The sequence below is a fragment of the Onychostruthus taczanowskii genome, unplaced genomic scaffold (genome assembly GCF_017590055.1).
Source record: "Onychostruthus taczanowskii isolate IOZ18803 unplaced genomic scaffold, ASM1759005v1 scaffold21, whole genome shotgun sequence".
Taxonomy (NCBI): domain Eukaryota; kingdom Metazoa; phylum Chordata; class Aves; order Passeriformes; family Passeridae; genus Onychostruthus; species Onychostruthus taczanowskii.
The window spans coordinates 6,056,199-6,083,547 of NW_024499351.1; the positions used below are offsets into that span (position 1 = coordinate 6,056,199).

Below are 27,349 nucleotides of genomic sequence, written 5' to 3' on the forward strand. Positions count from 1 at the left end.
AAAATCCCTATCATTTTGCTGAAAACAAAGAAAACGGGGAAAAAAATTAAAAATTGAAAAACAGATAAGCTATGTGAGCTCAGGCTGATACAATGATGAATATATGAAGACCTGCAAGGTCTTAAAAAATCTTTAGCTTTCTGCTCCTTTTGGAAAACAGGCTGTCACCAAGAAGAGAGAGCAGCTAATGAAAGTGGTAGCAGCAGTTCAGCTTCCATCTCTCACTTCACATTGTCTAAAATCTATCCTTTTGGAGTCACTTTTTTATTGCTCAGTTCCCCAAAACCTGAGGTTCCACTTCCCCTTATTCAAAGCCAAGCTTGTAAGAAATGGGAAAGGGAAAGAGTGTCACAAGAAAGAAGCTCTCAGTCATTACAAAAACAAAACCTTTATAAACTTTATAGTTCAAAATTTAAGTTAAAGGATTATTGCAGGGTTCAACATCTGGTGCCTGCTCTTTCCTGTCCCACTAATCAGGATTAAGACTTGTTCCCAGGTTGTTCCAAACAAGGCACAACTGAAGAATGTTTACCAAATTCCCCAAAATTTCCCAGTCCTCATTACAAGGAAGCCATAGGTATATCCACACCAGTTTGGTTTCTCCAAGCTCAGGCTCATATTTGTCAGCTTCCTTAGTGTAAAGATCTGTACCTGATCAGTCCCAGTACAAATCCATCACATTTTTATTTACTAGACAGGAAGGGTACTGTGTCACATGGAAAGCACAGGGGAGCAAAACCAGAATGATGCTCAGGCTGGAATTTCTCTCGTGTGTTGATGCCAGCATGTCTCCCAGTTGTTCCAGAGGAGACATAAACCTCCATTCTAAGTAGTCAGAACTGAGTTTTACTTTTTCTAACATAAATACAGCCCTCCATCTGTCATTCTTAAAAGAGGTAATTTATAACAATCCTGTTGCTGCTTCCAGCCATTCCATACGACTGTACTAAAACTCTTTGACTTTCTTAACACCTCATGTGAACTTGTTTCTGTTTTGTATTTTTTCCCTTTTCTTTTTCAAAACTGAGATAAAAATATGCACTTAACTTTATAGACATGAGTATTCTTACGACACTCAACATTTGAATCACAGCAGTGAATTGAAACACGTTCAGTACTTACGGTTAGCAGGTTAATTAAATCCAAATTAGGCTCTAAATGATGAGAAGCAGTTTGCAGAGAAACCAGTTCACTCAAGGTGATGGAGAGCTGCTGCATTTTCACTATGTTAACTTTGTTCTCATCTATCCAATCAGGAAAAATGACATGGACAGCAATCAAGTCTTTCAAATGGACTCCTAAAATAGGAATTTTGAAGCCAACACAGTCAGCAAAAGCCTTGCGGTAGTTGCAGTAGTTTCCATTGGAAGATACCAGCTCTGTCATTTCGTTCCAGTCCTACAAACAGCCAGAGAAGCAAGTCCCTGTGAAAGCATTCATTGCATTTCCTTAATCTGTTTTAAACGAGCACAACTCTTGTCAGGGTGTCGACAGTGTTAATTTCCTCTCTGGCACAGGCAATCAACCAGAGCATCTCTGTGAGCTTATCCTGCTCCATTGAGAGGAATGCAACCAAGTGCCTTTCAGGATGCTCTGCCATGATCCAAATGTTGTGCTGGTGAGACACCTGCACTGCAGAACCCATCAGACCTCAAAGAGGTGCTGTTCACCTCAATATGTCTGCATTCTGGAGTCCATCATACCTTTGTGACTTCCGAGGACAGATGAGAATGAGTCTCTTTCAGGCGAGAAATAGAGCTGTGGCTTAGACCTCCCACAACTGCCATCAGTGTGTTGAAGTTCTGGAGGTGAAGTAGCTTCTGCAGGAGAGATTAATCATGCATAATTAAAAATTAATGAAATACAAGCAGCAGCCACTCAATGTCACACACAACAAGTTAAATGAGACAACCCAACATGGTTAACTCAATAAACGAGGACACAGAATGGTTCAGCATTTCATTTTTAAATTAGTTTAGGTCCAGAAGAAGCACAAAATAGTGACAATTGCCAAGTGGAATACAATAAAGAAAAATTATTATAAAGTTATGTCTGTTAGTTAAAAAATGCAGGCACACCACACACAAATAAACTCTAGTGATGTTGAACAGGCTATTCACTGAGGAAATAACACCAAGAGCATCAGCTAATTTGTTTACTGTAATCTCCATTTATATTTTTGCTTTGTATTGGAAGAAAAAGACTCATCTGCAAGACTCACCTGGGCAACATTGATAAACTTTGTGATTACTTCTGCTCTTTGCTGGGGTGTTGGTTTGCTGAGAACCATGAGCTGGACCCATTTAGAGATACCATTAAATAAAGCAATAGATCTCTCCAAAGTAGGATTGTTTTCCAAGCAGCCATGGATCACATAGCTTTGGTAATCTGTGAACTAACAGAGAAAAGACACTTTCAGTGAAACAGTGGACAAACTAGAGAATCAAACTGACACTTTGATATTTTTCTTTCTAAGGCTCCTCTTGCTTAGAAAGTGACCATGATTCAGGGTCAGCAGACCCTGCTGCACAACATCTCCTTAAAATCTTTTTGCTATTGTTATGGTGTGGTTTTTCCTTAAATGTCAACTTACAACTTGTCTGTGTGTCAGGAAATATAGAAGCCTACAAGATAAGTGTGATCACTACTTCCATCTTTCCCATAATTTGCTCAGCACATTTTATTCTGTGTAATTATATTTGACACCTTCAAGCCAGGGCACTCTATAGGATCTCAAAAATTAAATTTCCCTGAATGTTTGAAAAACAGTTTTCACCTGTCCCTTAAAAGGAGGTTTTCAGTAATTTAGGACATCATTTTAGCTTGTGTAGGGAGTTGCTAGTGATGCCAGCCTGCTAGAAAAACATGAGGGCACATACTCTAACACAACAGATGCTTGTCTCCTAGCTGCAGATAGACAGTATTTCAGTGTTCAAATGATTTAATTTTTTTTAATAGTTAATGCTGCCCTTCCTTCTCCCCCGTTTTTTTAAAGAGGTAAAACCAAACATAGGACTAAGACTAATCATATTCTATAATTACATAACTTTGAGAGAACAAGTGCTACAAGATCAATTAACTCTCACTGGTTGTGGAGAATCATCTGTGACAGCAAAATTCAAGCTGAAGAATTAACAGAAAAGCTAGAAACAGCAAAGGAAAAAAAAGAAAGTTAATTGCAGTTTGGAGTTTTCTTCCTGGAATCCCCAAAGGAATTGAAACGCATCTTAAATTTGATTAGAAATCCATGCCTTTTTCCTTGTCCTTCCCTCCTTCTCTGAGGTTAGCATTGCACAGATCACAGTAGGGTGTTTTCCTATGATTTGAAGTCTAGAGTAATTAACCTTTGAACATTATTAAGCGACATCAAAAGTGATTCTATTTAGACTGGTCTCAGCTCCTCATTGATCTCTTTTTCCTTCCTCCCTTGAACCAAACAAAAAAACTCATACATTTTTCTTAGTTTGGGAATTTGATTTCTCTCATGCTTCTGAACACTTAAAAAAGTCTCATTTGTCATCTTGAGAACGTACTGCTTCCATTTGTCACCTGATACAATAACATCACATAACCCTTTCATATCGATATTTGCCAGCAGAAATCTCAGCATTTCTTTTGACATTTGTCTTACTCATTTGTTTTGTTTTAGCTACAACTTTAGTTTTCATCCACTTTTGCCTCTTGCCCATGTACAAGTCTCTGTGAAAAGAAGAAATTGTGCCTGAATTTCCCTCGGCATCAAAAATCATCAGGCACAAAAAGGTCCAGGAAGTGCATGGCTAAGTATATCGAGAGAGTATAAAGATTCACTACACTGAAATGTTGAGAAAAAAGTCATAAATGTGAAACCATGTGAACGCTCTTTAAAGACAGGCTCCTAATTGCAAGTGACAAAGTTGTGGGCTTCTTACAGAAATTCTCCTAAAAGATTTATGCTCCAGAAAAGTGAGATGTTCAGCTAGCTCAATGGGCTCCAGATGGTCAAACAGCAGGCAGGCTTTTCCTTTCTTGGAAATCTTCTTCCTCTGTGTAACTCTTCTCATCCAGTCATAGGAAGGACTGCAACAGAATAGGAATAAGTCTCAGTCCTGTTTGGGTGTATGTCAGTGCAGCCCACAGCTGGAATATGTTGTGTAAAACTGACCACAGAAGGACCATGAGACTTCTGCTCTGTGACATCCAGCACAGTGCAAACACTTAGAATGGGACCTGTTCAAGAGGGCAACAGAAGCTGGGAGTTTTGCATGCACTACTCCAAGTGATAAATAATAGCAGGTTTCTATCTCAACAAAAGGATGACATATTCTTCCCCATGATACAGGAAGACATAATTAAGGATGTTTAAAATACAAGAACAGCTCAAAACAAATTCTGATACAGAGTAAAAACATACTTGAATAACATCAAGGATTAATTTTTCCTCTGTAAGTCCACAGGTCCCTGAAGTAATGGAACAACAGAGACAGCCAAATACTGTACATAGGCCATATTTTAAAAGAAATTCTACAATATTTTGATGAGATGCAAAAGCAAGTCTGGTGATTTTTAAAAAGTAACTTTCATTCCAGCTTGTCAAGGAAATAGTAGTTGTAATGCAACTACATACGTGAATGCTAAAAATTATCCAGTTCAATAATAGAAAATATTGCAAAAAACAAACAGATTACAGATGAGAAGACAAGCAAGCTTACCTGAGAAGATCTAAGATTTAAACAGCATGCCTGTAACTCCATTGCTTGCTATTTTGTATGAAAACTTGAAGAAGAAAAGTAATCCTAAACACTTAAGTGGCACTTGCTTTGTCAAAAAAATAATTTATTTCCCGTTTCTATGAAAAATTTACATACAGATAGGAAGCTTCTCTTTACTGTGTAACTATAACTTCAAATTTTTAGTAGCTTCAAATTTAAAGACAATTTTGCACAAGTGCTTTTTTTGCTCTCAAAATCAAGATGGGCCTTAATACTTTTGTACTTTGTACAGAACTAAAATTCTGCTGTTCCAGACACAAAGATGTCCTTGACATGATATCCTTACATGCTGGAGATATCAATAAGATGGATGTGATCCTCATATCCAAGCTGGCTGGCTACTTCTTGAAACTCTTCAGTCAAACGAATCAGCCCAAGATCCAAGTTAAACTCTGCAGGAAATTCCAAAATCCAGTATCTGAAATCCACAGACAGCAGTTAAGAGACACCCAGAGACTCAGATATAACATTCAGTGGCTGCATATATTTTACACACACTTTTTTAATAGGACTTATTTCAGGTCCACTGTTTAGAAAGAGAGAGTGAACTCGGCCTGTTTCCTCTGCAATTGTTTGTGACACTGAAGTGACAAAAGCCACTTTATCTTTTAATTTTTTTTTTCTTAACTCACAACAGCACAACAAAGCAGCATTCTATTGAAATGCAAAATTGAAGTGGTGTCTCAGGTGAGGGCATACACAGTGTCCTGACTCAGGCTGCCAGGACACCCAGATTACTCTTGCACTTGGCCCCTGTCCAAGTGAGATAACTTTGTCTGCTCAGAAAAAGATCTTTGAATGAAAATGCAGATGTGCATTTGGGTGGCAGTTCCACCAGGAAAACTGTGTAAAGCAGAGGTAAGCCACATAAGCTTACATGTAAAACATGCAAGCCCCTCCTCTACGGAGGGGGAGTGGAAAAGGTTTTATCAGCCCTGACTTCTGTAACCCCCTCATTGTCTTCTCGGTGATGTAACTTCATCCAGAGGAAGGAGAAAAAGCATTTGTTTGAGTGAAGCAAGTTTATAATTACTTAAAAATTCATACTTTCTCTTTTACAGAGAAATGTTCCTACATCAGAACAGCCCAACACATGAAAGCTTTCCCATGGAAACAAGGTCAGAGCAGCTGTTGCAAGGTCTGGAACACACCCAGTGTGTACAAACCTCAGCATCACTAAACACACTCCTGTCACCATAAATTATGTAGGGATTGAAAAGGACTGCATGAACTGAAGTCTACAACCCAGAGACAATTTTTTTCTCCCACACTAAGTTGCAGCTGGGAGTAAAATGTGTCTCTCCTCTGTGTGGCAGTGAACTTGTTGCTCTATGGGAGGCTGATAAATCATAACACTCATGAGCCAGATAAATAATAATACAAGTTTTCTGTCAGCTTTTGCGCTCCATGCAGTTAAGTGTCTTAAAAGCTGGATGGCTCAACTTAATTGTTTTAAACACACAGAAATTCTCTTTTCACTGTAGAATGGAGACCAAGTAAAAAACCCAAACAAACAAAATTACATTGATAGTATTAACAGAACCATAAAACCAAAATGCTAGAGGACCAGAAGTGCATTTACCTCATGAAGTAGCAGATTTTCAATCTGAATTCATTGCAGTTCTCCCCATCAGCATCTCTGTACGTATGTCAGCTAAAGAAAGCTTTGTGTGCCTTGACTCAGCAATCTTGTTTTTATTCACTGGAGGCTGATACTAGAGCAGCTGAATTTACAAGAGTATCAAACTTTTCTTCTAGAGATAACCACATTATGCCTCTGGTATTTAATTCGTTTTCACAATGTCTTAGGGCACAAGACTATTTCCCGGCTGCCCCTTTTTTTCCCCCCTATCAAAAATGCCTCTATGCCTCTATTCTACAATTCTGAATATTCCACTGACAGGCTTCTTGCCAGCTCTGGCTAACCAAATATGATAATAGTTATGATTACTGAGTTAAGAGGTATAAATTATATGTAGGTAGTTAGATATCACTGAAAATTCGTAGTACTCAAAGGTCAATCTGCTGTGATATGCTTGAAAAATTATCTTGGCCTCATATTTACAGTTATTCAAGGTTGATGCACAGTTACTATTCTTGTACATATGTAGAAAGCCTACAAAGTCTTTATGTGAGCATAGAGAAGGTCATAAACTTTCATCTTCCAGGTTGAAGAAAAATTCACCTCTAAAACTTGTCATTAAATAATTGGCACATTTTTACAAGCGGTCAGGAGGACAATCTGCTTTTGACACTGCGATGCCAACTTGCAGCACTTTGTGAAAGGATATGTGGACAGAAGTTTGCCAGCCAGCTCTGTCGAAGGCAGATACCACCGGTGCATTAAAAGAAAGGTTCTTGGCAAATGGCTGGAACACGGGTTTCCTTTGTCATCTGCAAAAGAGAAACACTGAGTTAACCCCACCACAGAAGAGGGGAGCTTTTACTCTTCAAGCACAGTCAGACAGAAAGGATTAAAAGTGGAAATGTTGGCTCGTTATCTAACAAAAAGGTAGGAAAGGACACCAGAGCACAAAAATGCCTCTTGAACAGCATTTTGCTAGAATGCAGTGACAGTTATTTAAACAAAGGAAAAAACCCAAACCAGTTCAGATAACAGGCCACAGCTAAAAAAAATAGGGCATGGGCAGCACTGTGCTAAACTTTATATAAAGACAGTGCCAGCAATCTAAGGGACAAATCCAAAATCAGTCCATCAAGAGGATGGGAAGATGATTTACGTACAACTTCTTCCAATATTTATTTTATTGCAGCTTTATAGCTTTAAGTTAGCAGTTAAATTATTTTGAAAAATGGATCTGCTTCAAGGAATTCAATGTTAAAGCAGCACCTAGCACCTCATATCAGTGCCCAAGGTCGCATCCCCAGCCGCCTAACAGAGACTCTTGTGTCTTTGCAGTGTAGCCACTGACACTACACAGTTATTCCCTGGCAGTTCGGCTGACCATCAGTCTTCCCCAACATCTGCAATGTTAGATTATTCTGTTACTTTTTTTGAAGACAGTAGATGATGTGATGTATGAAAACAGGAGCCACATATGGACTGTGCTTGTCAAGAAACTGTGCATACAAGAAGAGACACTATTTCCAGACAACAAACAACAAGTGCATGGGCTCTGCTAATACTTAAATGAAGTTCTGAGGAACCAGTTTGACGGTGGCCTACAGAAATGGATGTATGGGATTCACTGCAGCTGGTAACAAGGTCTGTCCATCCATCAGTTGTTCAGTCCCTCTCACCTCTAGATACTTGTTTCTCTCCACATGGCATATAAAATTAGTACTTCATTCCAATCAAATCTGCCCTGCATCTCCAGGGAATCTAAATGTAGCTTTGTGAATTAAAGCCCCATTTGAAAACACTTAAGCTCATCCATGAACTCATTTGACTGTAATGTGACCAATAATCATGATTAATGGTGTTATGGATCAAGGTCTTTTTCATCACTTCTTTCCCTCAGACCTGGTACATCACATTTTAATAAGAGTAAAAAGATTACATTAGCCTTAGGTCATATTCTTACTAATTATTGCATGGTGATTTGGAAAACCTTTAAAAAAAATGACTGGTCAAAACCACAGCTGTGTAACCACTCAAGACAAAGATCAATGCCAGAAATAACTCCTTGAATAATTCATCTAAACATTTCTCTTGGTAAAGGCCAGTATTGTAAAAACCACCATACCCACAATTGTGCATTATCTGTATTACGAAAATTTAATACAGTATGCATGTGATTAAAATTCTGGCTTGCATGATTCTGGGCCAAATTGAAACATGGAAAATTTTACAGGACAGAAATGTTCTTAGCCAAGAGAAAGATTGGCTAAACCAGAGAATAGCAGGACTTATATTAAAAGACTAATTTTAACAACAAAATAATAAAACATTGAAATAGCATACCAAACATTTCAATACAAGTGTTCAAAAGCTCATCTAATGTTGCAGCCTTTCCAAGAGTGTTTGACCCCATTGTCTTTTAATCGTTGTCAAAAAATAAGAGACATTTTCACCAAGTAGAAGGATGCTTCTTCAATTGCCCAGCTTTTTCACTCTATTTTGTTGCTTGCATTCTTAGCTGGACTTCAATGAAAATCTGAAGAAAGTAAAAGAAATCATAATTATATGACTATATGGAAGAATTCTCAGGATGCAATGCTTACAGCTCAACTCATCTTTTCTATAAACTACTTTTTCCCCCACATGAGCATGTGAAAGATAGCCATAAGCCTTCCCTACATTCCAGCTTGTGTTTTTATGCATTGTCCAATTGTTTGTCCACTAGGACAAAATAAATCCATAGCTAGGGTCATAAAACAGAAACCAGATGGCAAACGAGGGCCTGCATGTACAATGACGCACATTTTGTTCAAGTCATTCTATTTACACTTGATAAGTCACTTTTTGTTAATAACCCTGCTTTTATGTTTTTAAGCATAACCATTTTTCCCCCTGAGGTTACTGGTTCATGATAATGCTAATGGTCTTAATTGGCACAGAGCACATAAAGTGTTTAATGAAGTTCATAGAAAACATTAAACTAGCAGGCAATTTTTCAAAGGACCTTGAGATCAGCTTTTTAAAATAAAATAAATCTTCCCACAGTAGCTGGGCAGTCACAGAGACCTGAACACATACAGAAACTTCTAAATTTTATTATACATCTACTATGCATTTAAATATCAAATATCCATTTACCTGAAGATGCACAGAATACTCTGTTACAAGTTTTCAGAAGTAATTTTACAGGTTATATTTAAAGAACGAATCAGTACTTTATTATCTATCTGTGACTAAGCCCCACTACTGCCTGATCACACCAAGTGTTTGAAATGTGACAAACAAATGCATCCAGTGATTTGTCTAGAAAACAAAAAACCAAGAGTAGAACTGAAATAGTCCTTGAAGTGAAACAACAGGAATTTGGGAAATTCATTTTCAGAAGCCATTGCCCATAACATCAACTTTTTAAAGCTGGTCATGCAAAGCACTGATGAACTATATACCTGCTTTAATCCACCCACAAATTCCAAGTTTTCCAAACCCACTGTAACACAGACCTCGCACTGCAAACCCTGTCCTGGTAGGACTGGCATTCTTCACCCTTTTTACAAAGCCACCCTGGCCCCCTTGGTTTTTCCAAAACCACCCTGACCCCTTTGCCACTGGCCAGTGTCACAATGCACACAGAGTGACACACTGAGCTGTGTCTCTGTCTGCTTGCAGCCCTGCAATTGTCACTGTGGTCTGGCCACCCAAGTGACACCAGGCAGTGACAGCTTTAGTGGCCCTGCTGGGGCTGCTTCAGCCAGCCAGCTCACACCCACAGCACAGGCAGGTGTGCTCCTCCTTTAGCAAAAGGCAGGGCCAACACATCCTGACACAACTCCCAGAAAGAGGAGAAATCCCTTCTCATTCAGGGCAGGTCTGCACTGCTGAGCTGATCTAGCATGACCGGCCTGCAGCTCCGTCAGTGAAGTCTCTCAAGCTCCAAGCAGGCTTGGCATGTGTCAGCTGCTCATTGCTGGCCTATGCTAGCTGCCACCTGCACCTCAGCTCCATGTAGGACACCACTGACTGGCCAGGGATGCTCTAGCAGCACAGTGCTCTGCATCCCAGCACCTGGAAAGTGTCCAGCACCGGACACTTTATAGACCCAACCTCTGAGTCCTGCAGTGCTGAGCCTGTTTGAAGCATGCAGCAGTGTTTTACTTGGAAGAGCTTCAAAATATTCTGTTCAGCCAAAGATGCAAGTCCTATGAGGAGCAGCTGAGAGAGCTGGCATTGTTTAGTCTGAAAAAAGGTAGACTTAGGGGACACCTTACCACTCTCCAACACTGCCTGAGAGGAGCTGGTAGCAGATGGGGGTCGGCCTCTTCTCCCAGGGAACAAGCAACAGAAGGAGAGGAAATTGTCTCAAGTTCCACCAGGGGACAAATTTAGATTGGATATTAGGGAAAACTTCTTCACTGGAAGGCTGGCCAAGCACAGGCTGCTCAGGGAAGTGGTTGGGTCACCATCCCTGGAGGCATAAAAAAGATGTGTGGCACTTAGGGGCATGGTTTGGTGATGGACTTGGCAGTGTTTTGTTAATGATTGGATTTGATAATCTTAAAGTTGTCTTTCCCAACCTAAACAATCGTATGATTCTGTAGTATTATTTTTAGATGTGTTCCTACAGCCAGGCTCTTTCTGGTTCCATCCAGCAATGGATTTAGACATGACACTCTCTTCCCTGAAGCTGGATGCTGAAGAGGATGCTGGAGGACGTGAGCAGAGCTCATGGAACAGGGAGTTTCTACCAGTCAGTGCCCACACAATGCCTCAGTCCAAGCCAGCCAACAAGAAACTTGATCAGAGAGGTGCAAACATTAGATCCTGCCCCTTCCTCCTAGGTGGAAGAAAGCACTCTCCTCTGAATTGGGTGGTGCAGAGCCCCCTCTTGAAAGAACACCCCTCTTTTTCTAGGAATCACACAGAGATGTTACGTGCAATGAACCAAGGGGAAACTAAACTAATCCTTTCACACAACAGTAAACAGGAAATAGTCTTTCTTCCCAAGACTGTTTATGTATTTAAAGTGAAAAAATAAATAAGTAATCAGAGCATTTGTTTGGTTTGCTTTCAGAGTTAACCAGCAGCTGTGCAGTGTTTTTCAAGATCACAACCTTGTACACATAACTTTTGCTAGAATCCACTTTGGACAGGTTTTTCCTTTTTGACCAGACCCAAATCCTTCTCTAAGTGCTTAAATAACTGGTGTAATTTTCACAAAGCCAGCTATGCAGCTCTTCCAGATTTATCTGACTTAGGTTTTCTTTCAAGAAGGGAAAAAAAAAATTATTTGCCATTTCAAAAAATTTTTAGTCAGTGCTTAAAAAAATTAAATGGAGGAAAACTATTGCATTTTCCGTCTAAGCCTAAAAAATTGCTGAGCATGAAATGTAGAAAAGATTTGATCTGGCTTTTAAATTTTGTTAGTATTCCCATAATCCATAAAATGTAGCACAGGAGAGGATCATCTCTGCCTTCCACTGACAACAGTATAAAGGCAGCCATATGGTAATTAACAAGTAATTTACCTGGGTAAAATTGAAGGTTTGGTGTTTTCAATTTTACAACAACTGCATAAGTAGCAGTCACCTAGATCCTGACACTCCAGAGCTGTCCTCCCAAACAGCCTATCTGACTGCTAAAGGTCAGAGCATTATTATAATAAAGCTTCTTAAAAAAGAAAGAAGCATTTCCACCAAGTGAAGAACTGACTGGGTGGGTCTGAGTCAAACCCTGCTATCACATCTCTTGACTGCAGCCTCCAAAACCCACAACCATTACATCATTACTTGTGTGATCAAGCACTGCTGTTCTACTAAAACAATAAAGGAATTGTCTATAATCATGACACAATGGTATCCAACCAAACACCAGCACCTGTAGAGATGGATGAGTAAAATACAACTCTAAATTTCATCTACATAAATTAAATAAACTATATTCTGTCAACGGTTCAGTGCAAGAAAGACACAAAATTAAAAATAAAATAGAATCATTGCAGAGTATTTCTAGAAATAAAAAATTTAAAAGTTTGAAATATGTGGCTATTATTAAAAAAATTGATTGCCAAAAATGCAGTTGGACTTTCAAACAAAGAAAACTTTGAGAATCTCTGCCCTCAGCTGCTTTCCAGCATAACACTGAAATATCTAATTGCCTGTTTCAGGGAATAATTTCCCACTATAATGAAACAAATAAATTTTTGCCTCATAATGGAATTATGAACCTGATTGGGTTTGCTGTGATCAACATGGGCTGTTAAGCACATAAGAGGCACACAGTCCTCCACAGCCACTCATTCTCATTTCTTTATCGAGCCACTTGGAATGACAGTGTCCCCTGCAAGTCTTGCTGGTAACCCACCACATGCTGGGAAGGGATTTCAGGGGATAATCAGGAATAGGTGAATACTGCAACAGCAGCAATACCATCAACATAGACCTTAGCACTCACTCAAAGCCAGATTTTTCTCCTTCATTTAGGCAATAGAAACAACCATAATATCCCTATGAACCAAGCCATGGTGTCAGGCATGTCATGCTTTATTTTATGCACTATTTCTATCATGGGATGTGCACTTCGTCCCTAGGAGGAAAGCAGAAACAACTGCAGTGACGTGCTCAGAGGTTAGAAGTTTGCCACGGACTGAACTACAAAACACAGAGTTCCTTCCAAGTCCTGCCATCACCCCACGTGCCACATGCACGTGGTTCATCTGAGCAGATGGGGTTCCTTAGTACTTTTGCGCAGTGTAATTGCATTTTGTATTCAACATTTTGGAAGTCTTGAGATGGTATTATTGTGGACTGTCCTGATAGATACTTGAAACAAGTATGGAGGCTGTGAGCTCTTGAGACAGATGTGGTCAGGTGCAATATATTAGTTTTTAAAAGAAAAAGGATACCCTGCCAGCAAACTTGTAATCTTATGCAAAAGCACCAAGTGATGTGAACAGGGTGGGCAGCATGAAGCCAAGGTTTAAATTTGTAAAACCAAAAGAATTCACTTCGACTGGTGGAGGTTATTAAAGGTGGGGGGTGGGGGGGTGGGGGGGTGGGGGTCCACACCTACAACCTACAGCAGTTTAAATAATATTAAAATGTCAAGCCTGTACAAATCCATATGTGGGCACTCCATGTGTGGATTTCAGGCAAATTGCATAGTTTACAGGTGCAAGCTAAATCAATAAGTCAGTTTTAAATAGGCTTAAATTTGACATATGGGGTAATATTTATTCAGCTAAATTAAATTCGAGCAGCTTTTTAGTCAGGCCAAATTAAATGTATCTGTAGGATTTCCCCCATTTATTAAAAGTAGGCTATTTTCCTTCTACTTAAAGACAATAAATAGAGGCACATGCAAAGAGTCCCACCTTGATACAGAGGCACCTCTATGGGTCCCAGTTTATCCATAAACTTTCCAGACACCCCCACACATAAGACTTGTATTCTTTACAAGATTAGGATATTCTTGGGTCTTTAAATAAGCCAGACCTCCCCTCCTTCAAGCCTGCATCAGTGAATGCTTGCATTAAACAGCTTCCATCTGGCAGCCGGAGGACTGCTAAGTGGGAGCAGCTTGACAGGGAAATCCAATCAGTAGCAGTATGCAGAAAAAGAAGTTGAGAAGAAATCATGAGTCCCATGCGACAGTTTAAGGATACCTTCCCTTGCTACACCTCTTTCCATTATTCTGTCTTGATCATATCCAGGGCAAGCTCTTCGGGACAGAGGTCATCTGCTGCCCTGTAGATGTAATGGAGGCTCTCACAGTAAGACCCTTTCCTGCTATTAGTCTCCACAAATATTAGTGCAATTACCATAATAAGAATCCCAGCTGGGACTGCACCTTTGCCTACACAGATGCAAGCAAGACATCTGTTTGGGCTCAAGTCAGCACAGATCTTAGGTTGCCTACTGTGTGGTTCCTGGAGTTTGCTCTCTCCCAGCAGTTTCATCTTTCTTGTAGGTGATCAGTACCAGTTTATTTATTACAGTGCTCTATTTATTATTTATCCTTTATTCATTACATATTTATTATATATTTATGCTTTATTTATTACACAGATCTATTTCTAGAAAACTCTGAGCAAGTGACTCAGGGGGTCAGGTTTCTCCAGGGTGTGACACAGGCAGGAGCTCGACACAGGACAGGGCAGAGATGCTGGGCTGTCAGGCAGCCCAATGCCGCTGCTTGTGCCCAGCCCATGACCTCAGCCACCACATGCAGCTGGCTGCAGGATGGCACATCTGGCTTGCCAGTGACGTTTGTTGCATGGAGCAGGGACACAGAACAAGGGAGACATTGTGGCACTGCTCCACAAACGCAAGATAGAAGTTTTGCTGTGGGCAGGAGAGGAATGAAATTGAATAAAGTCCTGGGCTCACCTGACTTCCCAGGACTCATTCACCTTCGTTGCACACCTTCAGATTGTAGTTACACAATAAACCACAGTGTCTACAGCCTATTGCTCTGATTCACTTTTTTGTTGTTGTTGTTTTTGGATCAAAGGGGGACTTCAAAAGACACTGAACAACAGAGTGGGATGTCTGTGTTTGAAAAGAAGATAGGACAGGTGGCTGGCTGAAGCCAATCCTTTGGTGAGACAATCAGCAGTGCACGAGGTCAGGGTCTGTACTTAGCAGTTTCGCTCCACTGCTGCTCCCTTCTCACTCTGGTCCTGTGCTCCAGCATGGGTTCTCTGTGGGCCGCATTCCCTTCAGAGGTGCACTTCCTCTTCCATGAACTTATCAATGGGCCAGAGGCTCTCCAGGGAAGTACCTGCTCTGCCACAGAGCATCTCCTTGCCCTCTGACCTTATTACTCCCTCTCTTCTTCCCTCCTCCTGTCCATTCCCTTGTTTTCTCCATGTTTCCCCCTCCTCAGAATTTTCTGCCTTCTCTTAAATATGTTTTTCCAGAGGTGTCACAAACTTGGCTGATGGTCTCAGCTGCATGGGGTCCCTTGCAATGACAGCTGGAAGTGGCTGTGTCTGACACAGGGCAGCCCCTGGCCTTTTCCCACAGAGGCCATTCCTGCAGACTGTCTGCTGCCAAACCCTTGCTGTTTGCATCCAGTATAGCCTCTAAGGGTGAGCACTTGTGCCTTAGCACAAAAGTATTGAAGTTACAAATATTCAAAATATGTTTTGTTATGCTTAATTTTGAGAGAAGACTCCACTAAGCTTAATATTTACTTTCGCAAGTCACCTAGTCAACACATTAAGGTATCATAAGCCATTTCAGGCCCTAAACATCTAGTCTTTGATGGAAACAGAGGTTAAATTAATAGGGCCACGGGTGAGAGACCAAGTGGATATATGGATCCACTCCCATGGATCCACTCACATGGTGTTAGTTCAGGCCCACACACATAAGACCATGGTGTCTTGTACAAGTTCATAAATTAGCATATGGAGTACAATACATGCTGACCCAAGATAAAAGAGAAGCTTACAGAAATCATGAGGAATGCCAATGGACAGTCACATGACCAAAAACTTTCAGTAATCAGAAAGTCATTTGATTAAGGCTTGAGCTGCTTAGATAGCATTTTGTTGAGCATTCTTCCTGTGAAACATAACCAAGAGGATTTCAGAGACAACATAACACCTCTACCAACACCACCCCTGTTAATTTTCTTTTTCTTGGGCCAGGTCTCATAAGCCCTCAAAAAGAAACATAATACACCCAAGGATAGCTTAGCTATTACTTTGGGGGCATAAAATAAACAGGATGAATTCTGCTGCAGTGTTAGAAACAAAAAAGGTTTAATATAAGGCAAAATAACAAACAGAAAAACTCGTGCCAGGTACAGAGGTCTGCTCCTGGTAGAAACACTTCACAAAAGCCCCTCTTCTCTTTTGTTCTGTTCTTTTCTACCTGATGGGTCAGGCAGGACTTTTTGGCTTCTATCCAGTTAGATGTTCTCTAGTGTTTGGTGAAGTCCCTGAGGTCCTATGAGGTGACTTTTCACCTAATCGTTGAGAGAAACTTCTGGGCTTCTTTCCTTTTTTGGGGGACAAAGGTTAGTTTTGCCACTCTGTCATTAGGGGACACACTCCTACACACTCCCAGGTTTTCTCATTATAATTCACCTAAAATAATAGACAGCTTAATAACTGGATTTGTAAAAACAACAAAGGTTACATTGCCAATTGCAATACTAGCATTTTATTGAATTGGTTGTCTACCATACTTTAGGTTTGTCCCATCCACTTCCATATTTGCTTCCTGTATTTACTTTGTTGATATTTGCATCTGTAATTTAACTCCAGATAATAAATGGCAGGAAAATATGAGCAGACATCCTTGTTTCATATACTATGTTGATGACACCTTCCACTTTCCATGGGTCAAGGTTGCCCAGAATGCATCAGGTTAAAAGGGAGAGCTAAGGAAGACTTTAGTTTGTTTTCAAAAGAAGTAAAACTCCCAGCCATATCTCTCAGTAGATTTGTTATGAAAATGATTTTGCTATTCCCAGTAAAGTCAAATTATCAACATTAGACATTTGATTAACACGTGTGACACCAGGGGATGCAGGTCTTCTGAGAATCTTTGTGCTTCAGACACATCAGAGATCTCCAGCACCGAGGGAGAGGACAGCAACAGCAGTAAGAGTTTCACACTAACTCGATCTTTTTCCAGAAGCCAAGCAGGACACCACCAGTACCACCTACAAGTTATACTACTGCCTGTAAGCCTTCTGAGAAACTCTTGGCAATTACCTTTGCTATTCACAGACTTGCATAGAGCATCTTTCAAGAGTAAGACTGCTTTGTTATCCTAGTCAAGTCAGGGTTAAAACACATCTTGTCTGCATATATTCACAATTCGTTACACTGTTACATGCCTATAATGAGGTTGGTCCAGCCCAAGTAAAAATGAATTATTTAGGTTATTTTTAAAAAATATCTGGGGAAGTAATCAACCCTTTAGTTCTGAAAGACAAATCCCCAGAATATTTATTACCATATATCTGTTACAAAATATTTTAATATTTTATTATTGTTTACATTAACCAGCTATGTTCTCTTCAAGACAAGCCAGAAAAAATCACATTTATTAATTAGATTACTAAGAAATCCTAGGACCTATCTGCCTAGAGTTTCTCATATGTTCAACTTGAAAATCTACCGTAACACTTGTTATGCCTTATTTTTAACTAAGCCAAAATTTTTCAGCAGTAGCATAGTCCCTGGGTGGTTACTTCTTTCAAGCTATGAAATATTCCAAGAGTTAGGACAGTTTTAGAAATCAGCACTGCTTTTAGTTTCACACATCTTTTCAATCAATTTGAAGGCAAACAGGAGTCATAAGAGCATGTAACTCGTATTGGAATTCAGTAAGTTATCGAGGTATCAAGTTCTTGTCTAATAAACCCATAGCTTCTAAATATTTTTTTCCCTTAGAAAAAGTTTTTTTCACTCCATATCATTCTGTAATTTCCAGTTGTTTCCCACTGTAGACTAATTACTCATGGAACTTTCTGGGCCCCACGCTGGGAGACAGCCACACTGCAAACATTGGTGCCACCCTTTGTAATGATGCCACAGGAATTGCAGACACATATGGAGCTTCTCAAGCCCACCAAGCTCTGCAGCCTTTTGCTGGTCACCCAAACAGCAGAGATTATAGCTAAGTGTCCCAAAAAGTAAAATTTTAAAATACTTCCCCTCTTCCACTGGCCATCTCCGCAGCTATGTTGTATCAAGGTAAAACAAAATCATTATCTGCAGTCACAGATACCACTAGGGAGACTTCACCTCCCCCTACTTACCTGCTATCATTTTCAGCAATGACGATCACATTTGATTTCTCACTCTTTCTGGTTTCTGGCCTTTCCCAAACTGAAGAGCTGCAGTTACTGTACTAATCTACTAAAAGCAAGGGTATCACCTTGTGAAAAGGGGAGGCTAATTGCATCTTCCATTTTTTCTTCTTCAGTCCTGTTAACCCCTATATTCCCTCACATCTCTCCCCATGAATTCACAATCTATACATACCCTAGTGTGAGGAGTGGCCTCCGTGTGTAGTGAGAGCAGTTTTGCTGCTAACCTTTCCTCCTGTGACTGCAATCAAAACCTAGATTGGCTCCAGAAATGTCTCGACCACATATTTACAGCCTGGGAAGTACTTATCAGCGCAGTAAATTGAAGGCAGCAACTGGTAAAACAATAAAGGCAGGAAGAGGCTTTCAGAAACTTAAGTAATGGGAAACTGGATGTCTGAGATGGAGCAAGACAGAGTTAAAAGGACAGAGGGCAGGACAGAGCTTTGGCTGCTTTCACTCGTTTGGCTGTTACTGTGCATTTGCAATCGGATAATCCTTTGTTTTCCCTTTGATGAGCGTAGAAAATGGTTCACATGTAGCTGCTATTTCCCCACAGACCTGTTAATTGATCCCGCACCAGGAGTGTGGCCGGGCCAGTTGCTAATGGCCCGCAACCCTTCTCAGTCCCTGGCGGCAGCTGCCATCCGTGGGGAGCCCGTGCCCTTTAGGGAGAGAATGCAAAGGCAAATGGCACGCTAGGAAGCGGTGACAGACAGGCATGGCCCTGACAGACAGACCTGCTGTGTGACCCTTGGGGCCCATGCAAATTGCACCTGGGTGCCTGCCTCGGGGGGTTCTGCAGCTGCAGAAGGCACCAGGGCCTCACGGCCCGCAGGCAAGCAGGCCGCAAGGAGCGGGCAGAGTGAAAACACAGCCCCAGGTCAGGAGGGAGACGGTATCTTCCTTTTTGGAATTCTGTCAGCAGATGCTGGGCATCAAAATACGTAAGCGGTTTGTCACCTCTAGTTATTATTTTTGTGTTTCCCTTGGGAAGATGGGTGAAACAATGGCAGCTTCAGATTTCTTAATGATGCAAGGAGAACATTTTAAACACAGACATACAGTGCTTCTTGAGCCACTTCAGAGTTTTTTTTAATACTAAGCCTCCAACAGAGAAGAGCAGCAAAGAGATTATTAGCTGGTTTCAGTGCATCTGACCAGATTTTGTACTCTTTTTTTTCAGAGGTAACAAAGCAGCCCTCAGTAAGCTGAGTAAACTTTGTTTCCTCACAAAGCAGTCTACTAAGAACCATGCACTGGTTAGTACAAACATGAAGAAGCAGCAAACCTCTGAAGCTGTTTGTGATACAAGAAGTCTACAGAGCACAGGATATGAGAACAGTGTCACCACAGTACAGGATATGAGAACAGTGTCACCTATATTCCTCTATCCAAGCTCTTGGACCAGAGTGAGTTTTATTAATAACCACATACCTTCCTAACAATAAGACAGCTTGCAGCCAACAAGTTAAATGCCTTCTTTAAAAAGAGAGTAATGCGCTGAATATAAAAATATACAGAACAGCAAGACAACTTGAAAAAGGGGAAGGAGCAGTGTAAAAACAAAATCTCATAGAAAAAAGAGGAAAAGCGTCTTACAGTTCCTGCTTTAAAAAGTAATACTTCAAACAAGCAAATTTGATATTTATTTTGCTAATATTATTTTGGCAGTTATCTATTTATTGTATGAAAGAATATCTAACACAGGATTGAAGCTACACAAATATCCAACTTCCACAGACACAAAACACACTACTACCATAGGACTCCAGAAAAACAAACCTTATCAACACCCTTTGGTTAAGTTTGCAAAGCTCATGTCTTAAGACACTGTAATTTTTTAAAGCTCATGTATGCTAAGGATTCGCCATTATTTGAAAAGCAACAAGAGCAGTTGCTGTAGCTGTAACAGCTGAGAATTACATACTGCACCCAGTACACTTTTGGTGTGGTAGATAAAATCCTGCCAGTTAATTGGTAGTATAACAACTTTGCAGTGGCCAGTTCAGACCATCCCAAGCAACTTGAAAGACTCTTATTGAATTAATCCAAACCTGTTTGTTTTGAATTCATAGAGGACACCCATAACTCTTTACTCCTTAGCATATAATCGTCAAATTTAGGGACCTTATCAGAATTTCCTTACAGATCTGCTAAACTCCAATAATTCTAAAAAAAAAAAATATCTTGTGGGTATGTAGTAAAGCTAATATCAAATGAAAAACGTAGTCAAGTAAGGGAAAGAAATTAAAGGGTAGAAGATCTTGATTTAAAAGGTGATTTAAAGGCTTAGGGACTTGTTTTTCTTCCCCCAGTATTTACCATTGAAAGACTGGATGCTGTTGCAGTCAGGTTTTCAAAACAACTCCGTCTTTTTCAAGCTTACTTACAGGAGCAAACTATCTTTCTATAAGCACTAGTATACCAGGTAACCATGCTCAAATTTTACATCAATTTCTAATTCAATTTCATTAAATCAGTTCAAGTATTCAAAAAGGAGATGCTTTTGAAACACAGACATGAGACAAACTTAAGATACATTAATCTGAAAACCACATCTCTTGTTTTAGTTCTGCAATATGAGCTGAGAACTAGATCTAAAAGAAGGATAAAGAGCCCAAATCCTGGCTCCTTTTTACTTCTACAGCCTGACTCCAGGGGTATGTTGCTCAGCCTGGTCTCTCACTTCTCACCTCCTTACCCCAAATGTGACTGTTTAGAGCTTGTAACCTCTTTCTGCACTTTTGATACTAAAGTCTGAGTCAGTAACATCAAGCAGCTCTCTACTTAGGCCACTCCTAAATCCTTTTGGAATCTGTACACATGAAAGTCCCCTGCCTTGTCTGTGTTAAGCATCCTTTAGTCACACCTAACATGTCAATCCCACCCTACACAGATGCAGTCATGATGCCCAAATTCTTTTTCCAAGAGCTCTGAACACTCCTTAAAGCTGTGAGAGGTACAGGACCAACTCTTCCAGCTAATGGAAGGATTGCAGACCTCACACTATCTTGGCTGAGACTACAGAGGAGATTTATCATCCCCAGAACCTCAGTTTAATTCCATATTACTTGAAATAATGAAGTTTCTTTGGTCTGCAGGGAGCAAGCAAGCAAGAGCACGACTGCGTTAATCTAAGGGGATGAGCATTCACTCAAAGGGAGGGGAAAAAGGCAATTCTAGTTCCTGCCCCAATTCCTACTTAAGATAAAAATATACAGACAGTCAGTAGGGCAGGGACTGGAAACCAAGAGTTTTAGGAAGGGTGGCAGCTGTTCCAGGAAGTATGTGTTCATGAATTCAGCAAAGTAGAACATGAGTAAGCAAGCTAAAGCAGGCAAGACATCTTTAGCAGAGGAGATTGTTAGTCTTTTAAGGAAGCTATTTCATGAACAGAGTGATAAGGCTGGAATGTCATGGCTATTCTGATTTGGAGGACAAAAATCACTATATATATCCAGATAGTGAGTTCACTCAAGCCCTAATTCAGCAAACTTTTTCTGATGTAGTTTTCCCCACTGGTAATCAATTATGAATTTGCATAAGCTGGGCTTTTTTTACTTTCCACTAGCAACACCAGAATTTTCCAAACACCAGAAATTTCCCAACAAGCTCTGGGCTTTAACAATGCATTGCTATGAAACAACCAATTTACCAATGTGTGCCACACAAACCAGCACCAAGATTATGGACTGGGTGGAACCAAAGTGAATGATGGGTTATGAATAGAAGCCTTTCTGTAATAATGCTACTTCAGACAAGGGAAATTCAATTTGTTGAGACCAGAGTTTAAGCTGGAGAGGTGTTCATCTTTCTAAAGAACACGAACAAGAACACAGCATTACAACAAAGAAGATATGAACCTTTGGTCATGTGTCAAAGGCAGCCTTATCAACATGTTTAGCAAACATGCAAATACCCCCCATACAAGCCATGTTCAGTCTATTTGACCATATCATGTATGACTTACTTAAATTCCAGTCTCTAAGACTGATTTCTATGTTGCAAATCGTCAACCTGTTTCAGGCATGGGGAGTAAAATATACTTCAGAAATAATGGAGAATCCTTGTTCATCTCGGAGATCTTGCAGTCCAGACCCCCTTGCACAAGCCCATCACTGCTCTCAGTGGGACAGGTTTCCACAGAAGGGGTTGAAAAGAGAGGCAGTTTTAACAGGAGTGGAAGGGGTAGTATATGGAAATGTACTGGTATATATAGCATGTAATATCAATATATGTATATCAACTGCTGTATATTAAGCTTGGTATGACTTTTGTGGTAGTCCAAAGTAGACATACTCCTGAATCATTAATATTAAATATGTGTTAATTTAACTGTTATGCAGTTAATTTTAAACTGTTAAATTTAACAGTTATATAGTTATTTTCTCTTTGAAGGAACTAAATATATGAGATATCTGAACAAGAATAGCTCAGGTGTCACTAATTTATTATGCCTAGCAGGTTCTCAAGATGCTGAAGCCCACTGCCCTTGCCTGAGAAACTCCAGATCATTATTAAGGAGCATATGCATAAATCACAGGTGGGAGAGTACTCTGTAGAGAGAGTCAAACCATTTCACTTATTTGAATGTGGTAAAGGGGCGCAGTTATTCAGAGAAATGAGACAGCAGATGGCTACCAAAACAACCAGAGCAGTTCTCAGGGGTAATTGTATTTTCTGCTGAGCTGTAAACATCAGTCCTGTGGGTATTTCCACACACCTACACGTTGATCCTGACCTCACACACACATAGAGGTTAGCTGAGCTTTCTGATGGGATCTCTCATAAATTCAGCTCAGCAAATACCTATGTATTTGGAGGATTAGTCTTTGTAGCTGAGCTGGACTCACCAAATCTGTTTTGTTGATGTTGCTGGTGCTTGTAGCTGTTAATCTTTTACATTCATTACAAGAGAAAAGTTCATTCCCTGTCACAACACCCCTATTCTGGTGGTCAGGTGGTTTTTAGATATGTTATACCAATAAGAAAACCTATTAATGAAAAAGTACTACTTCACTGGCTATTCACATTGAATAGAAAAAACACAGAGAGAAGCAATGAAGAGCAAAAACCAGAAGACCTGAGAATTTGTTTCAGGCTTTTGATTTCAAACTCTTAGATATAAAACCTTGCTATTTCTGACTTGTAAGAAAGGGCCAACTTGAAAACAAATTTATCAAATTCAGCAGCAAAAAGTGAATATGCCATAAATATGTTAAAAGGAAACACTCAGTGCAAGTTTTTTAGAGTACCTGTACAAATGTATTGTAGCTAGGCCTGGGTAGCTTAGGAAGAAAAGAAAATGACACAAGTGCCCTTACAGTATTTTTAAAAGTCGTTTCCTCTCTTTATTCAAGAATATCCTGGGAGTGGCTCTTTGGTACAATGGCATTTTCAACTGGAGAGAGGGGCTAGCACAACTGCAGCTGCTCCTCAGCTGCATGTTTTGATATGGAGCAGAAATATACCCATCAAGAGAACTGCCAGGCTGCCCTGATCATTTCCTCAGAGTAAAGGGAAAAGATTTAACAGGAACCTTACGATGCTCTCAGTGACAAGGGTCTGCACTGAGCTTCTACACAGGGATAGCAATGTCCCCACTGTTACCCAATGTCCCATAATACAGAATAAAAAACAATTCAGGATGAACTTTCAGTCATATATTGGGCTTTCTAGGGGCCCATCAAGTGGAAGTGCAAGGGCAGAGCCCTTCCCGAACAAAGAATGCTGAGATTTAATTAATGTGCTTCACGCTTATGCAGACCTGCCTTGACTTTCATGAATTTAATGGGGGTGTATATTCAAGAAGCTGAGCATTGTTTTTTATGAGATCAGGATATTATAAAATAATATAAAAAGGTAGCGGTACAGAGGCTGTGTTTTCTGCTCAAGTGCAAAATCAGTGTGTGCCTCAGTGGTGCTCTGTGTCTAGTGTTGCAGTGACAGATATTGCAGTTAGAATTCATGAGAAAAGCCAAAAAGTGAGGAGAGCCTGAAGACTGCACTTATTTCTCAAAGTACACTGGCTGTGTTTAACAGTAAATATTCTCGCCAAAATGAGTTAGTGATAAGGATTGAAACAGTTACACTCTTAAGAATCTTGTGATGTTGATCAAGTTTTCTTCATTTTGTGGACAGAGAATTTAAAAGTCTCGTAATGAGTCCTGAATTTAATTCAGAATCAGATACAGTAATGACAGCTGGAAGCTGTAAATAAAGCAGGGTTTTTTTGTCTTAAACTTTGCAGATCCAAGTAATGAGTTATTCTCCTTAATTGCAAATTACCTTTATAACCAACAGTAAAGAGGCACAAAACTGAGCTCTCCCACCACATTTCTTTGAGACAATTTGCTACCACTATAACAAGATAGGTCCAGACATTCTTATCTGAAGGCAAGCTCAGTAGTGCAGTTATCTAGTGTTTACTTTGTAATCATAATTTTGTCTCTTTTATATTACACTCAATTCCCAGCTTTGCAGGAGCATTAATCAGCTGCATAAGAGGTGTGTATAGATGGCTCACAGTCCAGCAGGTGCTGAGCCATGTGGCTTTGCATCAACCTTCTGCACCAACACTGGCACTGTGCTCATGGAGAAGCAGGGAGGAAGAAGTTACAGCAGGTATGGACTGAGCTCATATCTGTTTTCTGGTGGATTTGGGGTTTAACTTAGGTTTACAAGTCCTGGAGAGTTTGCTTAACACAGAGCACTCATTACAAATACAAAATACAGTGTCTGCAAACAAGCACACCACGGCATAATCTTACTCAAAATCAGAATTCCTACAGTTCTGAAGAAAAATAAACTTATTCTGGGATCAGTAATGAAAAGTGACAGGGAACAAGTTATTCTCCCTGCCCCACATGGAATGAGGATGGGGACAGGCTGGAGGGGCCCCATTGCAGCCAAGGTGCCCAGGGCACCACGGGCTCCTGACACAACACTGGGTACCCCAGGAGCTGTAGGCTTGTTCCATTGGTTGTGGTCCACAGCATCCCTGTGGGAGGGCTGCAGTGTGCTGAGAGTGCTTCAGTTCTTGGTTCAAAGGCAGTCTACCCTTGGAGACACAAACAGCCAGGAAGCCACACAGACTTCTGGTTTTGTGAACAATTGAAACCAGTTGACATTTTCCCATAAAATTTCCAATCAACTGTCAAAATGATAAACTATGGTTTAAAAGAAAAGTCTTCAAAAAGTAGTGTTTCACATCCTTATGAAAGAAATATTTGAAAAGCTTATTCTCCCCACTTTTAAAGGAGAGACTGCAAGCAACCTGTCAATTTTTACTCTTAGACCTTCCCCAACAGGACCCCACTGCTCTGTCTGCCCCTCTTTAAATTTCCCCAGAGCACCTTAGTCTTATCACATATGAAGATCCATCACTCATTCACCTGTTCCTGTTCCCCCTAAGTCTTCCTCCAAAGAATCCTGATTCATCTATATGTAAATAATTGATCAAAAGTTCCTTTTTATGTATCCTACACTCTGGTTTTGAAAGAAAACTTCAGACAGTAAGAGTCAAAAATTATCAGACAGGGACATAAATCATTCATGAAGCAAAACCACAAAACATGCAGGTACCCAAAAAGAAATTGAATTAAGAACTTTAGGAGAAATTTAGGAGACTCCTTCCCTGTTCTTTTACATTTTTTCAATCTTCACAGTCTAATTATGCATTATTATTCAGAATGTCTCAATTATATCTTAATCAGTACATCTTCAGTCTTCCTGCATTTCTCTACTTGTACCTTTTCCATTTAAAAAAACCTCTCATTGACCCACAGAAAGTAACCAGTCACAAGCAATTTTGCTCAGATTGATCACACTGTTTTGAGGTAGTACTTTTAAGCCAGACACTGAAATTTCTCTTTACTCAGGTTGCATTACTATCTACTGACTAGCTCTGCAGAGAAAGGAAAATACAGTCATCATAAACAGCCTCCTCCCTCCATCATCTGAGTAAATAAGCACCATAGTCCCTGCCTGGCTGACACGAGGGTAAAGCACCATACCTGCCTTGTTCCCAAAAACAACACTGTTGATCACAGGTCAGAGAAATGCAGGCAATCTGAGCATGAATGACTGCTTATCAGAGAAGTTTCAAAAATATGCTTCACTCTTTCAAGCATTTTTATGAAAGGTCTAGGATGAAAATGGGGCAGTGACAAAGCAGTGACAGTTTAGGGAAAAAAAAATCAAGAACAGAGAAAATCACTTACTGTACTTGGTTCTGCAGAGGTATTCAACACAAACATCACCCTTCCTTGTCCAGCTGCCAAGTGCTAAAGCATGAAATGAGCAGCTGTTTCCTTCAAGCTGGGGCTGTGTGTCTTAACTAGTCACATGCCCCTCCTGATAAATCTCACTGCCGTGCCAGGAGGTTAGAATCTGAAGATCATTATTCCCCCTATTAGAAAATCCTTTTCATAATAGCAGCCTTTGCTAAAGCATTTGACTGGAACGCGGCACCACGCACTCCATAACTTCTGGTTTTTTGTTGGTAGGTTTTTTTTTAATGACTAACACCAAAGAGTAGATAAGCCTTAATCGACAGTAGGGGCAGCACAAGTGGAAAGTTAAACACATCCCCTCTGATGGCTTCATGTTTTTTTCTGACTTCAGACTTTGCTGTGTTTTAATACAGGAATTTAAACAGCAACAGTAAAATTTAAAAACTGTTGTGTTCTTAGTGTCTTTAACACCAGGCCACTCCAGTGATCATGCAAAATATATGAACAATCCCCAATTTTCTGGGGATTAGTTGTTCTTGAGGGTAATATTACAATCTTTTATGTTTGGACAGTAGAGTGATGAATATTAATACTAGAGATCATTTTAATTTTGGCATCTGACATTTTTACATCATGGATCATGTGGCTGCATTTTGCCAGACGTTGTATAGTCAGACTGAGACAGACCCATTGAGGTGAGGACTATCAGTCTAAACAGAGAGAGCAAAAAAAAAGCATCCTTATGCCCATGTTCCCAGATGTAGGACAAATGAAGGAGAAATGCTGAAGTCAAGAAAGGAACAGGTTTTGCTGGAATTTTCCAAGGTGATATGTAGTCACACATTACTGAAATTCAACTGAGACTTTACACTTAACTCCCTTTAGCTTGGTCACACATTTAAAGATATTTAGGTTTTTAAGGACAAAGGTGTACAGTCAATGGTATTTCAAGG

General features: G+C 40.1%; 1 protein-coding gene across 6 annotated transcripts in view; it reads right to left on the reverse strand.

Moving 5' to 3' along the window:
• The window catches only part of RASGRP3 (RAS guanyl releasing protein 3), a 58,865-nt gene that overhangs the window by 19,591 nt on the left and 11,925 nt on the right, over window positions 1-27,349 (reverse strand). For 2 of the 6 annotated variants that reach the window (XM_041404342.1, XM_041404337.1), the window contains exons 2-9: window positions 8,677-8,869; window positions 7,043-7,145; window positions 6,334-6,396; window positions 5,038-5,169; window positions 3,912-4,059; window positions 2,222-2,395; window positions 1,704-1,820; window positions 1,123-1,398 (exon numbers count right to left, since the gene is read on the reverse strand). In XM_041404342.1, the coding sequence (XP_041260276.1) occupies window positions 1,123-1,398; window positions 1,704-1,820; window positions 2,222-2,395; window positions 3,912-4,059; window positions 5,038-5,169; window positions 6,334-6,396; window positions 7,043-7,145; window positions 8,677-8,746 (1,083 nt within the window). In that variant the 5' untranslated portion in view covers window positions 8,747-8,869. Of the gene's footprint in view, window positions 1-1,122; window positions 1,399-1,703; window positions 1,821-2,221; window positions 2,396-3,911; window positions 4,060-5,037; window positions 5,170-6,333; window positions 6,397-7,042; window positions 7,146-8,676; window positions 8,870-15,783; window positions 15,875-18,334; window positions 18,495-22,132; window positions 22,223-26,384; window positions 26,475-27,349 lie in introns of those variants that run through there. The other 4 variants (XM_041404339.1, XM_041404338.1, XM_041404341.1 and 1 more) reach the window with 4 other exon arrangements.